The sequence below is a fragment of the Durio zibethinus genome, chromosome 21 (assembly GCF_047325235.1).
Source record: "Durio zibethinus cultivar Kanyao isolate XHJ-2024 chromosome 21, ASM4732523v1, whole genome shotgun sequence".
Classification (NCBI taxonomy): Eukaryota; Viridiplantae; Streptophyta; class Magnoliopsida; order Malvales; family Malvaceae; genus Durio; species Durio zibethinus.
In genome coordinates, this window is record NC_143182.1 from 9,392,778 (window position 1) to 9,408,059 (window position 15,282).

Sequence of the window (15,282 nt, forward strand, 5' to 3'; positions counted from 1 at the left end):
ATTTAAAATTTTTTTTTTCTTTTTTTGTGACGTAGTATTGATGACATGACATTGATTAAACTTTTTTTTTATACATATTAGTAACTTATTGAATGTTCATGCTTCGTCAACATTTCTAATTAACAGTGTCAAAGGTTGGGGCTAATTAATTCACAAAAATGTAGTTTAAGTACTTTTTTTTTGTTTAAGTATCACGTTAGAAAAATAAAATAGTTTAGGAGCTAAGTAGGATATTATCCCTTTTTATGATTAACTATAAAGGGTGAGATTATGTTTGGCTAAAGAGAGAAATAGATAGCAATTTTACGGTAAGGAGTTTGAATTAAATAGTTTTAGATTGGGTTATCTCCAAATGAAAAAATTAAGATTATTTTGAATCATTTTAGATTTGAATCATTTCAAGTTTAATTATTTTGGAACTGTTTAATTTTAAAGTTAAATCGATTTAATTTTAGTTTTGTTTTTGGGGTTGCTTAGATTTAAATTATTTTAAATTTAAACCATTTTAAGCTTAAATTATTTTTTATTTGGATTGAACAAGTTTAAGTTGTCAATGTTTATTGGTTAGATCAAGTTGGTTTAAGTTTAAGGTCAGATCAACTTTACTAACTTTAAACTCTAGCATGAAATGCATAATGGAATAACACGATTATTTATATGTGGCTTAATATTCAAATATACCATTAATATTTATATACCCTTTATACAAAATGAACTTAAACCCTCAATGTTTTATTGTATGCAACTTAATCTATGTTCTTTTATTTTTATTTTTATATAAATAAATTCACAAACTTTCAAAATTAATGTAATTAAGTAAATTTTCATTAAATTAGACTAACTTTGATAGCTAGCCTGATGACATGATAAATGATGTCCACGTGAATTGGTGACATGGTATTTTGCAAAAAAACAAAAAAAAATTAAGTCAAAATTTATAATACAACAAAAAAAAAAAGAAATAAATGAGAGAAAAAGAACTAATATCTTTCATTATTCAAACCTACCTGTGTAGTATATAACATAAATAAATTAAAGAGAAAATAAGTAGGGAAAAAAAGTAATATTTTTCACAATTTAGACTTGCTTGTGTATCATACAACAAAAATAAAAGAGAAATAAACAAGAAAAAAATAATACATCTCACCCTCAGACCTATAAATAAAAAAAGAAAAACAAAACCAAAATAAGAAATAAAATAGGTAAAAATTTGAAACAAAAGAATTCATTTTATATACAACACTATTTAACAAAATGCCATAAACTCAAATAAAATATAATAGTAAGCCACATATAACATCATTCAATTAATCTACATTAAATCACGAACTTGCAATTACATTCGTCCAAAGGCAATTAGCAGTTTGGATTGCCATATAACAAATTCAACAAAAAAAAAAACATGAAATAAAAAAAGAAGTTATGGCATTAACTAATATTGAACATAAACATTCATGTTTAGTTTTTCTTCTTGTTAGCATATGTTCTCCCGTTTGTGTTGTTCTCATCAATCAAAGTTTCACTTGGTATTCTGAGCTATATAAAAAAGATAGAGTTAAAAAAGTAAGAGATTAGTTTATTTTTAAAAACATAAAAGTATCTGTCAATTTGAAAATTTCAATATGTTTACATTTAGATTTGACTTTCGAGTATCTAAGTTAGTAAATAAACCAATGCCAAATAGGTGTGGTGGCCTAGTTTGTTGCTTTCTTTTCCCTTTAGCTCTTGCATGTAATGCTTGTTATTGAGTAACACTTTCATCCTGTATCAACACATTCTTGTTTATGTATACATTTATAGATCACACATATACAATTAATAATAGGTTTTATTTATCCTAATCATATTCCATACAATTTCATTCACATTTAATACCAAGAAAAACATTTTTGAATAAGTAAAAGGTTATTTAATAGATATTAGATACATTTAACTTTAAGGCATAAGCTGGGTTACAAAAGTAACACTGAAGCAAAATTGTGAAGGAAAAATAACAGCATTAAAAAGTTGACAAGGTGTGAAGCTATATAGAATTAGACAAGAAAGATCATTTAATAGTCATGTAAGAAGCATAAACCACCACAAAAGCTAAAAATATGCTTAAAGAGATATATGAAATGTCCAAACCATTTATAGAATTTAGCCATCCTAGTTTTTGGTACAGAACAAGAAAACTTTATCTTACTTGAAAAATAAAAATAAATCTAATCTAACCAAATAAAAGACAAATATAATTATAACATTATTCCTATAGTCACATGAACACTACTTAATTCTTTCGGGCTAGTTTTGCAGCTAACATAAATATAAATATAGAGTTTGAAAATACTAAAAGCAAGACAATTTTAGCAACAATTTTACCTCTCTTAAACCAAGATTTGCATAATTTGCTCCTGAACAAGTCGTGGCATTTTCTCTACCGAAATGACGTTTTCCTCTTCTTTTTATTGATTTAGTTGGTCTTGAACCCCTAGCATTTCCCTTTCCTTTATCGTTACCTCTTCATCTTGTTAAACCACTTGACTGTTTCGAAACCTAGGAATAAGTAATTAAAAAAAAACTATAGCAATAATTAGAGAAAAACTAAATTAAGTTTGCAAATGAAAAAATAGAATGTATTAAAACAAAAACATATTCAACTAGATGGACCAACCAAGTTGCTTCTTTAAAGGCAACTAGCTTTGTTGTGTTCTAGTTGTTTGCAAAGCTGGCAAGTCATAGTCATGCCTTTTCTAGACATTTTGTGTTTAGCTTTAGGCTTATCATGTTATGAAATTGTATTCTTTTTTAGTTTGCCTGGCATTCTTCTTATCAAAAGAGGTTACATGAGTTTTAACTCACTTTTAGGCCATTCATTTTCACCATTGATAGGCTGTGAAGTGTGCTCATAAGTCAATAAAAATCTTTTCTTTAAATAGTACCCATGGATGTACTTTTTAAGCTAATCACCATAATAAAAAATTACACAAATAGCATGACAACAAGGTATATCAGTTAGATTCTATTATCTACAAGCACATGTTCTTTTGGCAAGATTGATTATGAATTGCACCCTAGCACACTTAACTTCATATCCATTCATGTTGTAAACATCCATTTTGTATTTAATTTTTTATTACTATTATTATTACTTTTTTTTCTATCTTTTCTGGCATCTTTTCTATTAGCCGTTGGTTGCCCTAATCCTAGGTAGCCAAAGTTTAGCAAAATCCCAAAAAATATAAGATTTTGATCATCATTTGGCTCTATATATAGAGCTAAAAGAGGAAAGTGAAGGGATCCATGAAAAAAACTTTGTTGAAAAAAAACTCAGATTAAAAAAAAGCTATTTGTAAAAATAAAAAATAAAAAATCAAACACATAAACACAAAAAGCAATTCTTTCAATGAGGGGATCCAACGCTGGCCTACAAAAAAATCAATAGAATAAAAAAAAAAATTTTTTGAACAAAGGGTTTCAAGGTAGATTTAAGGAAATTATGAAGCTTTCAGTAAAAAAAAAAGGTTAGATATAAAGAGAGGAGGTTGAAAGGAGTATTTGGTTTTTTTGGACTTTTTCGATGATTAGCACGGTGGCTGGCAAACACTGGTGACGAAAGGCATGGTGGTAGTCACGATGGTCGGTGACCGATCTTGAGGATTGTTGAGAGAAAAGAGGAAAAAGCCTTTTGTTTTTTTTTTTTTTTTAAGAAGAGTGAAAATGAAGTAAAAAAAAGTTTATATATAAGCAATTGGGGATCAAAACACATCGTTTAAGTTTGGGAAAATCCGCACATTAACCTGACGACTCGACCTGAGCTCCACACAATTGACCTGCAACTTGACTCTTCTCTAACCTTTTATCGATCCAGTTAAACTGGCTTAAACAAAAGTTGACCAAACCGATTAGGTAAAATTTTTTTTTTTAATTTTTAAAATTATTTTTGTTATTTTAAATAATATTATTAGTATTTATCTATGTTAAAATATTTAAATTTGCTAGAATAAATTTTTGTTATTTTTATAATAATAATTAATAAAATATAATAAATAAATAATGAAATACATAGTTTAAATTTTTTACAATTTTGTACAAAATAATGACAAAAAAATTAATAATTAATAACTATGACAAAAAAAATGCTTTCTAACCTTTGATAAATTTCTAAAATTAAAAATTAAAAATAATATAAATAATAAAAATTAGTAAAGATGTAAGAAAAAAAAATTTTATCCGACAATGAAATTCAAAGGTACTTCAAATAGTGATACTTATGAAATCTCTAGGTGAAATTTTTTTTTTTAAATATTACTAATGTATTGGAGTATTTATAAAATATTTTCAATACAATAAAAATTTTTCTTTTTTTTGCTATAAAGTAGTAAATAAATATTAACTAATTTGTTAAAAATAAATTGATAAAAAATAAGAAAAAATTTTTATCCAATGATGGGATTCTAAAAGTATTTCGAGTAGTGATGTTTTATGAAATTTCTAAGTAAGAAGATTTTTTTTTAATATTATCAGTATATTAGAATATTTATAGAAAATCTTTAATATGATAAAAAAAATTTCTTCAAAATTTTAAATAAAAATAATAAAATAATAAAATTTCTAAGGAAAAAATAAAATATGTGCATAAACATATTAGCATTTTTCATTGCATGCATGATATAGTTTTTACAAAAAGTAAATCTGAGCCTCCAAATATGAGATTCTAAGGTATTCCAAAAAACGATGCTTAAAAAATCTCTAAGTAAGAAAGTTTTTCTAATGTTACTAACGTATTGAAATATTTTAAAAATTATTTCAATAAAAGAGTTCTAATTTATTTTTCTAGAAAAAAAAATGGAACAATAAATATGGAATAAGGATAAAAGGGAAAACCAAAACTATAGTAAACAAAAGAATTCAAGGAAATTATTTTTTAAACACCGAAATTAAGATTATTTTTGTCAAGATTAATGAATAACATATAATTAATTGGTACTATTCTAAATGGGTGTCGTAGGGGTGCTAATTCTACTCTATGTGTAATGACTCTTATACTCAAACTATTTTGTAGATCCTGAAATTATCTTTTTAATAAATTTTAATTAATTTTAAAATTTTATTAAAATAATACGTTTTAATAATTGACTAATCATACATAACCAAAAAAGATAGGTGACAACTCCATTTTTTTCGTTTATTTTTTTTTTCGTTTTCAAATCCGTCGAATGGTCCCAAAATCGTTACGACATCTACCATTGAAAATAACATGCCACTAAGTTGCTTCTTGCAAATTCTTGCTTTTTTCCTTTTGCTTTCCAAAAATTTTAACTTTTACTTTTAGATTGTTTTTAGACCAAAGCACTTTATTTAATTGAGCACTTTTTTTACCATTTTCTTCTTACTTTAATAAAAATGCCTTGTAATCTATCAATGTAAATTGATTATTATACATCATCATTTGCATTAGATAATATGTATCTAATACTAATGACAATTAGTTTAATTTAACAAAATCTTACTTTATTATACTAATTTGAAAGCTTATAAATTTATTTTTATAAAAATAAAAGGATATAAACTACTTTGCATACAATAAAACATTGAAGGCTTAAATCCATTTTATATAAAAGGTTGAGAATATATTTGAGTATTAAACCTTTATTTTCTTATGAATAATCTATTTTATGAGTTTAAATTAAATATAAAATTCTAATCAAACAAACTACTAGTCAACATATATTACAAAATTATTACTGTAAAAAAAATGTTGAGAATATTGATTATGTAACTGTCAAGTTAAATGTAGCAAAATTTTAAAATTTTATGATTTCCAAACCCTAGAATCACATTATCTACATAATCATGTAAGCAATCAGGCAAGACAGATTTTGCAAACCTCTAATAGTCGTAAGCACCGACCAAAGAGAAACGCCAAGCCTTTTCACAAAAGCTTTTACTTGTCAAAGAGATTCTTTCCTTTATACTTTACTCTTAAATGTTTTTATTAAGAAGTCCCAAAGACAGAAGTCTTGCTTTCGCCCTACTACCATGCACGTGCACTACCATATCTCATCCAAAAAAAAAAGAGTTAATCATGATATTTGAGTTAATAAAAAAATTCAAGTTACTCGTGATATTTTAAGTTAATCATATAATTTATTGAAAAAATAATAATTTTAATTTTAATAATTATTTTTTTAAATTTCAATGATCATATTAATTTTGAATATATATAAAAATAAATATATAAACTTAATAATAATCATAAACCTGTTCTCACAACCCGAGATACAATATTTGTAGCATTTGCCATCTTTTTTATTATATTTTACTCTTATATGCTGTTTTTATTATGAAGTTCCAAAGGCAAAAATCTTGCTTTAGCCCTACTGTTAGGCACAGTAACGTGTTGTGTTAAAAAAAAAAAAAACACAGTTAATCTTAATATTTTAAGTTAATTAGAAAACAAATTTCAAGTCAACATTAATGGTGTGATTTGTTGATAAAATATTAAATTTTAATTTCAATGATCTAATTTAATTCAAATAAATATACATTTCAATAATAATCATAAACCCACAATTCCTTCCAAATGAAAAAATAGTTAAATAAGAACAGAGAAATAAGACTGTTATAATATCATTTAGTATTGCATTTAAAATTGCGAATTTATCATCTCATTTTTGTTTATGTATATTTTTTTTTCTCTTTCTTATTTATCCGATAGCAAACAATTAAGATCAGCAATAACAATGACACACAAAGTGACCTGCACTATCAATTTGTTCGCAAAAACCCCCTTTCACACAATCTTTTATACAAAACGCCCAGCATTTGCCATTATTCTCAGGATCATCGTCTACTCCCGGTATACATTCCCCAAGGCTAGGATGGTCTTTGCAACATTTGTCTCCACCAACAACTTCCATAACATCTGTGAATTCAAATACAACATATATTATTTTTTTAATCAATAGAAGGATATATGCATCAATTGTTGAATTAAATATTTGTATATTACAATGTAAAGTAAATATACATGTACAAATGATGTTAGAAATAAATAAATAATTATATATATATCTTAATTATTTGATCATTTTAAAATTTTTTTAGAACCATGAAACCCATGTTTTATGAAAATACGATGAAACTGAAAGAAATGCAAATGAAAATATATCTTAAATATGCACACACACACAAAAAAAAAAAAAAAAAAAACAGTAAACTAAAGCAAAGGAGGATCCTTAATTAAAAAAAAAATTTAACATGTTTATACATTTTGTTTTGAGAAGAGTGTGACATACCTATGGATAGGATGAGGACAGCAAGGAGGACAAAGGATAGAACTTTTGTTTGGGCCATTTTTTTTTTCTCTTATGATACCCAAAATTTGCTTGATGTAAAAAACCATTTGGAAGTGTAATTTATAGTGTTTGATTTTAATAGGTTTCCTTGTATACAATATTTACTTATATGCCAATTTCTGGGTATAATTGCATGTATTTCTATTTTAGGAAGCAAGGGAGGCCTGTAATTACCAATTTCAGTCCTAGTTAATTTGGAAATGTTAACTGTTTATGTTAAATGCATCAAAACATATGATTCAATGGTAGGTGCATTGAATGATGTTACCACATTGGAAGTTAATGGATTTGAATCTCTTCTTTCCAATTAAAAAAAAAGTCTTATTTTAAGATATATCAGAATCATTTGTAAAAATTTCATTCTAGGGTGCAATATGCCGATATTTTATTTCTATATTTAAGGATGAATTTCAACCTTTTGATTTTGACTAATTAAAAAAATTGATAACAAAACAAAATTGGAAAACAGAAAAATATTTCTTAAAATAAAATTTTTTTTCTAAAAATGTATTGCCAAATATGTCTAAATAAATAGAAATAATTAAATAAACCTTTCATGTCATGCATTATGACATATCCTTATAATTTACCACAAAATTTTACTAAAATACTACCACAATGAATTTAATAAAAGATAACTTTTTTTCTCTAGCAATCAAAATTAAAAAGTTAATTTTCTCTGATTTTTGAAATGGAAATTATGTTTAATGTAGCAAATGCAAGTAATTACATGTTTAATTACTAAAATTTTTTTAAAAAAATTATTTTGATCACTCAATTATTAGAAACTAATCGCTTGCTAACGTGGTTTCCACGTCATTTGTTACATAGTATTACTATATCATTTTATATACCACTTGGTATTATAAATTTTATTTAAAAAATTAAATTTTGAATATTAAAAAAAGACATCAAATCTAAAGTAAAAAACCGTTTTTGAAATGAATAAATGCTGATCATAGCACTAGAATGAATAATTGCAAGTTGCTGCATGAAGTATGAAATCATGCTCATATTGTTCATATAAGCTTATATTCCTTAATTAACATCCTCTATTTTTTTTTTCTTTTTTCCTTCAGGAAAAGAGAGATTTGATTTCGTTATATATACTTATTATTGAATTAAATATTTAGATGTAAATTTCTTTCATATATAAAAATATATAAATTATGTTCATGTTTTTTACATGATTTTGTATTTCAAAACTATCATCTCTTATCTCATAAAATTTATCTTTTTCATTTTTAGTTAATCTTTTACTTTTTCTTTTGTACGATTAGGTGGTAAAATCACTGGTTTTTTTTTTTTTTTTAAAGATTAACTATAGAAGTTGAAGTTAAGATGGAAAAAGGTAGCAATTCGACCTGGAAGGAGTTTGAATTGTGTCGCTTTAGATTGGGTTATTTCATACTGAAAAAAAAAAAAAGAATTATTTTAGATTTAAATTATTTAAAATTTTATCATTTTAAAATTATTGAGTTTTAAAGTTAAATTAATTTAATTTTGATTTTATATTTTCGGTTGTTTGAATTTAAATCATTTTAAATTTAAATTATTTCTAACTGGAATTATTTTCAATTTGGATTAAACTCTAGCATGGAAGGCAGAATGGAATAATTAACATGATTATTTGTTTTTCTTATAAATAATTTATTTTATGAGATTAAATTAAATATAAAATTCTAATCAAACGAACTATTACTCAACATATATTACAAGATTATTACAGTCAAGAAAAATGTTGAAAATAATTTTAAAAGTCTTGTAACTTACATTTTTAAAATCTTGCTTTCGCCCTACTATTAAACACGTACACTATTACAATTTATTAAAAAAAGAAAGAAAGTTAATCATGATATTTGAAGTTAATCATGGAATTTGTTAGAAAAATAATAATTTTGATTTTAATAAAATTTTTAATTTCAATTATCAAAGTTTAATTATAAATATATATATATACTTAATAGTAATCATAAACCTCTTGTTCTCACAATCCGAGATACAATATTTGTAGCATTTGCCATTTTTTATTATATTTTTCCTTTTATATGCTGTTTTTATTATGAAGCTCCAAAGACAAAAGTTTTGCTTTTGCCCTACTGTTAGGCACACTAACACATTTCGTCAAAAATATAAAAAAAAATTAATCTTAATATTTCAAGTTTAATTAAAAAACAAATTTCAAATACATATTAATGGCGCGATTTATTAGTAGAGTATTAATTTTTAATTTCAATGATGAAAAATTTTAATTTTAATGATCTAGTTTAATTCTAAATAAATATTTCAAAAATAATCATAAAACCACAATTCCTTCAAAATGAAAAAATAAACTGGTTAAAGATAAATAAAAACAAGGAAATAAGATTGTTTCATTATCATTTTATTCCATTTAAAATTGAGAAAATATCATCTCAATTTTGTTTATTTGTTATTTTTTTCTATTATTTCTCCGATTGCAAACAATTAAGATCAACAATAACAATGACACACATGGTGACCTGCACTAACTTGTTTGCAAAAACCCCCTTTCACACAATCAGTTATACAAAACGCCCAGCATTTGCCATTACTCTCAGGATCATCGTCTTTTCCTGGTATACATCCACCAAGGCTTGGATGGTTTTGGCAACATTTTCCTTGACTAACAACTTCCATAACATCTGTAAATTCAGACAAAATATTAGTTTTTAGTCGAGACAAGGAAAATGAATCTTACTTTACGAATAAAGATACATGTATCGATTATTAAATTAAAAATACATATATTATAATAAAAATAAATATATACGTAGAAATGATGTTAGAAATAAACCGTGTAATTACATATATCTTAATTATTTGATCATTTTAATTTTTTTTTGAAACCATGAAAATTAACCATATTTTATGAAAAAGGATGAAATTGAAAGAAATTCCAATGAAAATATATCTTATATATGCACTCAAAAAAAAAAAAAAAACCAGTAAACTAAAGCAAAGGAGGATCCTTAACTAAAAAAATTTAACATGTTTATACATTTTGTTTTTGAGAAGAGTGTGGCATACCTATGGATAGGATGAGGACAGCAAGCAGGACAAAGGATAGAACTTTTGTTTGGGCCATTTTTTTTTCCCTTATGATACTCAAAATTTACTTGATGTAAAAAATCATTTGGATGTGTAATTTATAATGTTTGATTTTAACAGGTTTCCTTGTATAAAATATTTACTTATATGCCAATTCAAGGGCATAATTGCATGTACTTCTTGTTTAGGAAGCAAGGGTGGCCCGTAATTACCAATTTCAATCCTAGTTAATTTGGAAATGTCAACTGTCTATGTAAAATGCATCAAAATATATGATTCAATGGTAGGTGAATTGAGTGATGTATCCCATATTGGCAGTTAATGGATTTGAATCTGTTCTTTCCAATTAAAAAAAAAAAGTTTTATTTTAAGAAATATCAGAATCATCTGTAAAAATTTCATTCTAGGGTGCGATATGCCAATATTTTATTTCTATCTTTAAGGATGAATTTCAACCATTTGATTTTGATTAATTAAAAAAAATTGACAACAAAACAAAATTGCAAAACGGACAAATATTTCTTTAAATAATTTTTTTTTCTAAAAATGTATTGCTAAATATGTCTAAATAAACAAAAATTATTAAGTAAAACTTTCGTGTCATACATTATGACATATCATTATAATTTGCCACAAAATTTTACAAAAAAATTACCACAATAAATTTAATTTAAGATTTTTTTTTCTCTAATGATCAAAATTATAAAGTTATTTTTTGTGAATTGTGAAGCGAAAATTATATTTAATGCAGCCAATTCAAGTAAATTACATGTTTAATTACTAAAGTTTTAGTAAATTTTTATTTTGATCACTCAATCATTAAAAACTAACAGCTTATTAATGTGGTTTCCACATCATATAACATTCATCACGTGATATTACTATGCCATTTTACATATCACTTGGTATTATAAATTTTGTTTAAAAATTAAATTTTAAATATTAAAAAAAAATATCAAATCTAAAGTAAAAAAAAAACACACATTTCATATTTTTGTATCGATACAAATTTTGTCATGTAAATTTTATATAAAATACGGCACAAATACACAAAATTTAATATTTTACATGATACAAACATATGAATCATCAAGTTTTTTTTTTGTTAAATGAATTAATGCTAATCATAGCACTAGAATGAATAATTGCAAGCTGCAGAATGAAATATGACATCATGTTCATATCGTTCTTATAAACTCATATCCCTTAAAATACTCTACTTTTTTTTTTCTTTTTTCTTTTAAGAGAAGGGAGATTCGATTTCGCCCTTTTAAACGTTTTTTTTTTTTTTTTAATGAAATGGACTTTCATTAATCAATAACCAGGTTACAATCAGTTTGAATAATAGGTAAAAGAAAATCAGGGTTATCTTCTACCTATTAGGTATCCTCATCAAAACTTAATCCATACTTGGCCATGGCATGGGCTGCTTGATTCCCTCCTCTTCTAATATGGACTGCATGACCTGACTAGAACAGATTCATCACTACCTGCGTTTCCTCAATTGTAACGCCGATCGCAGACAGGTCTTGGTCCAGGCTGTTTAGTTGTTGTATAACCTCTAAGGCATCTCCTTCTAATACTATCCTTGTGAGTCCCAGATATCCAGCAAACTTGAGAGCTTCCAGTGTTGCTTTTCCTTCAATCATCCATGGATCTGCTATCTCTATTCTTTTCATGGCCTATGCTCCAAGAATCATTTCCTTCAACATCCCCGACCCCGACAACCACCCCAATCCCCCCTTTTCTGGTATCCCTATTGTAGGAACCATCAAAGTTTACTTTGGCCGAGCTGCTGGGTAGTGGTCTCCATATCGCTAGTCCTCCCTGCACGTCCGTCTCTCGTTTCTCTTGTGCACTCATGAACTCTTCCCTTTATGATCCTATGAAGGTGGCTGTTTGGGCCGCGCTTCACTTTTTTCCCCCATGAAGCTCCTCATTCCTCCCCGTCCAAATCGCCCATGCAGCTATCAAGAAAATCTCAAATCTGTCTTGGGAGAAGTTGTCCACCCCTTTGTCAAACCATGCGGCTGAAGGCAATGATGAATGTATTTCCTCATCCCATTTAAACCCTAGTATATGCAGTACCTTCATAGCGTTGTTACAGTCACTGATTGCATGAAGGAGAGATTCTTCCGCTGTGCTACGTCTCGGGCAGTTTCCTTCAAAAGCGACTCTCCTTCGAACTAGATTTTGCATGGTTGGCAGTATGTTGTGTTTCAGGCTCCACGCAAAAACCTTGATCTTACTGGGTATGTTGGCCCCCCATATCCGACTCCATCGGTATTTGCTTAGATTCTCTCCTGGTCCCGCCTCTTCCTCGACAGCTCTTTAGTTGGTCAGAACGTGGTAGCCACTTTTAACCGTATAGGTGCCTTTCCTTGTGTGTTTCCATATATTGTGTCAGGGCTCCCTATCTTGCTTATGGAGGTTGCACGAATGGCAGCAACGTCCTCAGGATTGAGCGTCCTATTATTGAATTAAATATTTAGATGTAAATTTATTTCATATATAAACATATATAATTTATGCTCATGCTTTTTACATGATTTTGTATTACAAATACTATACTCTCTTATCTCATAAAATTTATCTTTTTCATTTTTAAGCTAAGAGTATGAAGTTCTAACTTCTAAATTCTAATATTGTTCTAGCCGAGTTCACTCGTTATCATGTTTTAGTTTATCTTTTACTTTTTCTTTTGGACGAGTAGGTTGCAAAGTACCTTTTATATTTTTCTTATGATTAACTATAGAAGGTGAAGTTTTGTTTGGCTAAAGATGGAAAGAGGTAGCAATTCCAAGGATAAGGAGTTTGAATTGAGTTGCTTTAGATTGGGTTATTTCAGAATGAAGAAATTTTGATTTATTTGAAGTATTTTAGATTCTAATCATATTGGATGTACCATTTTGGAACTGTTGAGTTTTAAAATTAAATCAATTTAATTTCAATTTTGTTATTTGAGTTGTTTGAATTTGGATCATTTTAAATTTAAATTGTTTTGAGTTTAAAATATTTTCAAATTTAAATTGAACGAGTTCAAGTTATTCACATTTATTTGTCAAATTAAGTTGGTTTAGTTTTAATTTAGGATCAACTTTACCAACTTTAAACTCTAGCATGGAAGACATAATTGAATAACATGATTATTTATTTTTCTTATGAATAATTTATTTTATGAGATTAAATTAAATATAAACTTCTAATCAAACAAACTAGTACTGATCAACAAATATTACGAAATTATTACGGTCAAGAAAAATGTTGAGAATATTAATCATATAACTGGCAAGTTAAATGCAGTGAAATTTTAAAATTTTACAACTTCCAAACCCTAAAATCACATTATTTACATAATCATTAAGCAATCAGGCAATGCAGATTTTGCAAATCTCAAATAATTTTAAGCAACGACCAAAGGGGAACACCAAGCTTTTTCACAAAAGCTTTTACTTATCAAAGAGATTCTTTTCATTATATTTTGCTTCCTTCAAAATAAAAAAATAAATAAAGTTAAAAATAAATAAGAATAAAGAAATAAGACTGTTTCAATATCATTTTATTCCATTTAAAATTGAGAAAATATCATCTCAATTTTGTTTATGTGTATTTTTTTTTTTTATTTCTCCGATTGCAAACAATTAAAATCAACAATAACAATGACACTCATGGTGACCTGCACTAACTTGTTTGCAAAAACCCCCTTTCTCACAATCAGTTATACAAAACGCCCTGCATTTGCCATTATTCTTAGGATCATCGTCTTTTCCTATACACATCTACCAAGGCTAGGATGGTTTTTGCAACATTTTCCTTATCCGACAACTTCCATAACATCTTTTAATTCAAATACGACAGATTTTATTTTTTTCAGTCAGAGAGAAAATGAATCTTACTTTACGAGTAAAAATACATGTATCGATTATTGAATTAAAAACTCATGTATTATAACAAAAATTAAATAAATATGTGCGAATTATGGTAGAAATAAATCATGTAATTATATGTATTTTAATTATTTAATTTTTTTGAAATTATGAAACCATGTTTTATGAAAAACGATGAAACTTGAAAGAAATTCCAATGAAAATATATCTTATACATGCACCCAAAAAGACAGTAAACTAAAGCACAGGAGGATCCTTACCTAAAAAAATTTAACATGTTTGTATATTTGTTTTGAGAAGAGTGTGACATACCTAAGGATAGGAGGAGGACAGCAAGCAGGACAAAGGATAGAACTTTTGTCCGGGCCATTTTTTTTTCTCTTATGATACTTAAAATTTACTTGATGTAAAAAACCATTTGGATACGTAATTTATAGTGCATGATTTTGATAGGTTTGTTTGTATAAAATACTTACTTGTATCCCAATTCAAGGGCATAAGTGCATGTATCTTCTTGTTTAGGAAGAAATAAGGGAGCCCGTGATTACCGATTTCAATCCTAGTTAATTTGAATCTCTTTTTTCGAATTAAAAAAAAGTCTATATTAAGCTCGATAAGAATCATTTGTAAAATTTTCATTCTAGGATGCGATTATTTTATTTTATTTTCCATCCACATAGTGTGTATGTCATAAGCTAGTATGAAATAATTATTTTTAGCTCTTAAGCAATTTGATTCAATGATATTTACATATATTGCGAGCTCAATGATCACGTTCAATCCCTCTTCTTTCAAAATAAATAAATAAATATATATATATATAATTATGGTTGAGTGAAAAGGTTAATTACACACTTTACACTTATTTTAATTAAATATAAATTATTTTAATTATAAATTTTATGACGATAAAAAAAATTAAATAAAACTTACTCATAATGAAAAGACATACTATTTTTTAATTAGTTCTTTCAACTTCCTTTATA

At 26.4% G+C, this 15,282-nt stretch overlaps 1 protein-coding gene and 1 pseudogene across 1 annotated transcript; both read right to left on the bottom strand.

Moving 5' to 3' along the window:
- Nucleotides 1-6,713: 6,713 nt before the first annotated feature.
- LOC111306184 (putative defensin-like protein 20) lies at nt 6,714-7,338 on the bottom strand. The gene is made up of 2 exons (XM_022904091.2): nt 7,281-7,338; nt 6,714-6,907 (listed from the first exon to the last, which is right to left on the bottom strand). Exons 1-2 carry the CDS (start codon nt 7,336-7,338, stop codon nt 6,714-6,716), a joined length of 252 nt encoding a protein of 83 aa, XP_022759826.2.
- A 6,718-nt stretch (nt 7,339-14,056) lies between these two features.
- LOC149512861 (putative defensin-like protein 20 pseudogene) lies at nt 14,057-14,666 on the bottom strand (annotated as a pseudogene).
- Between the last annotated feature and the right edge of the window lie 616 nt (nt 14,667-15,282).

Coding starts and splice junctions, on each gene's coding strand:
- LOC111306184 (XM_022904091.2), bottom strand. CDS start 7,338: ATGGCCCAAACAAAAGTTCTATCCTTTGTCCTCCTTGCTGTCCTCATC. Junction 6,908..7,280: donor TGTCCTCATCCTATCCATAG/GTATGTCACACT, acceptor TTGAATTCACAG/ATGTTATGGAAGTTGTTGGT.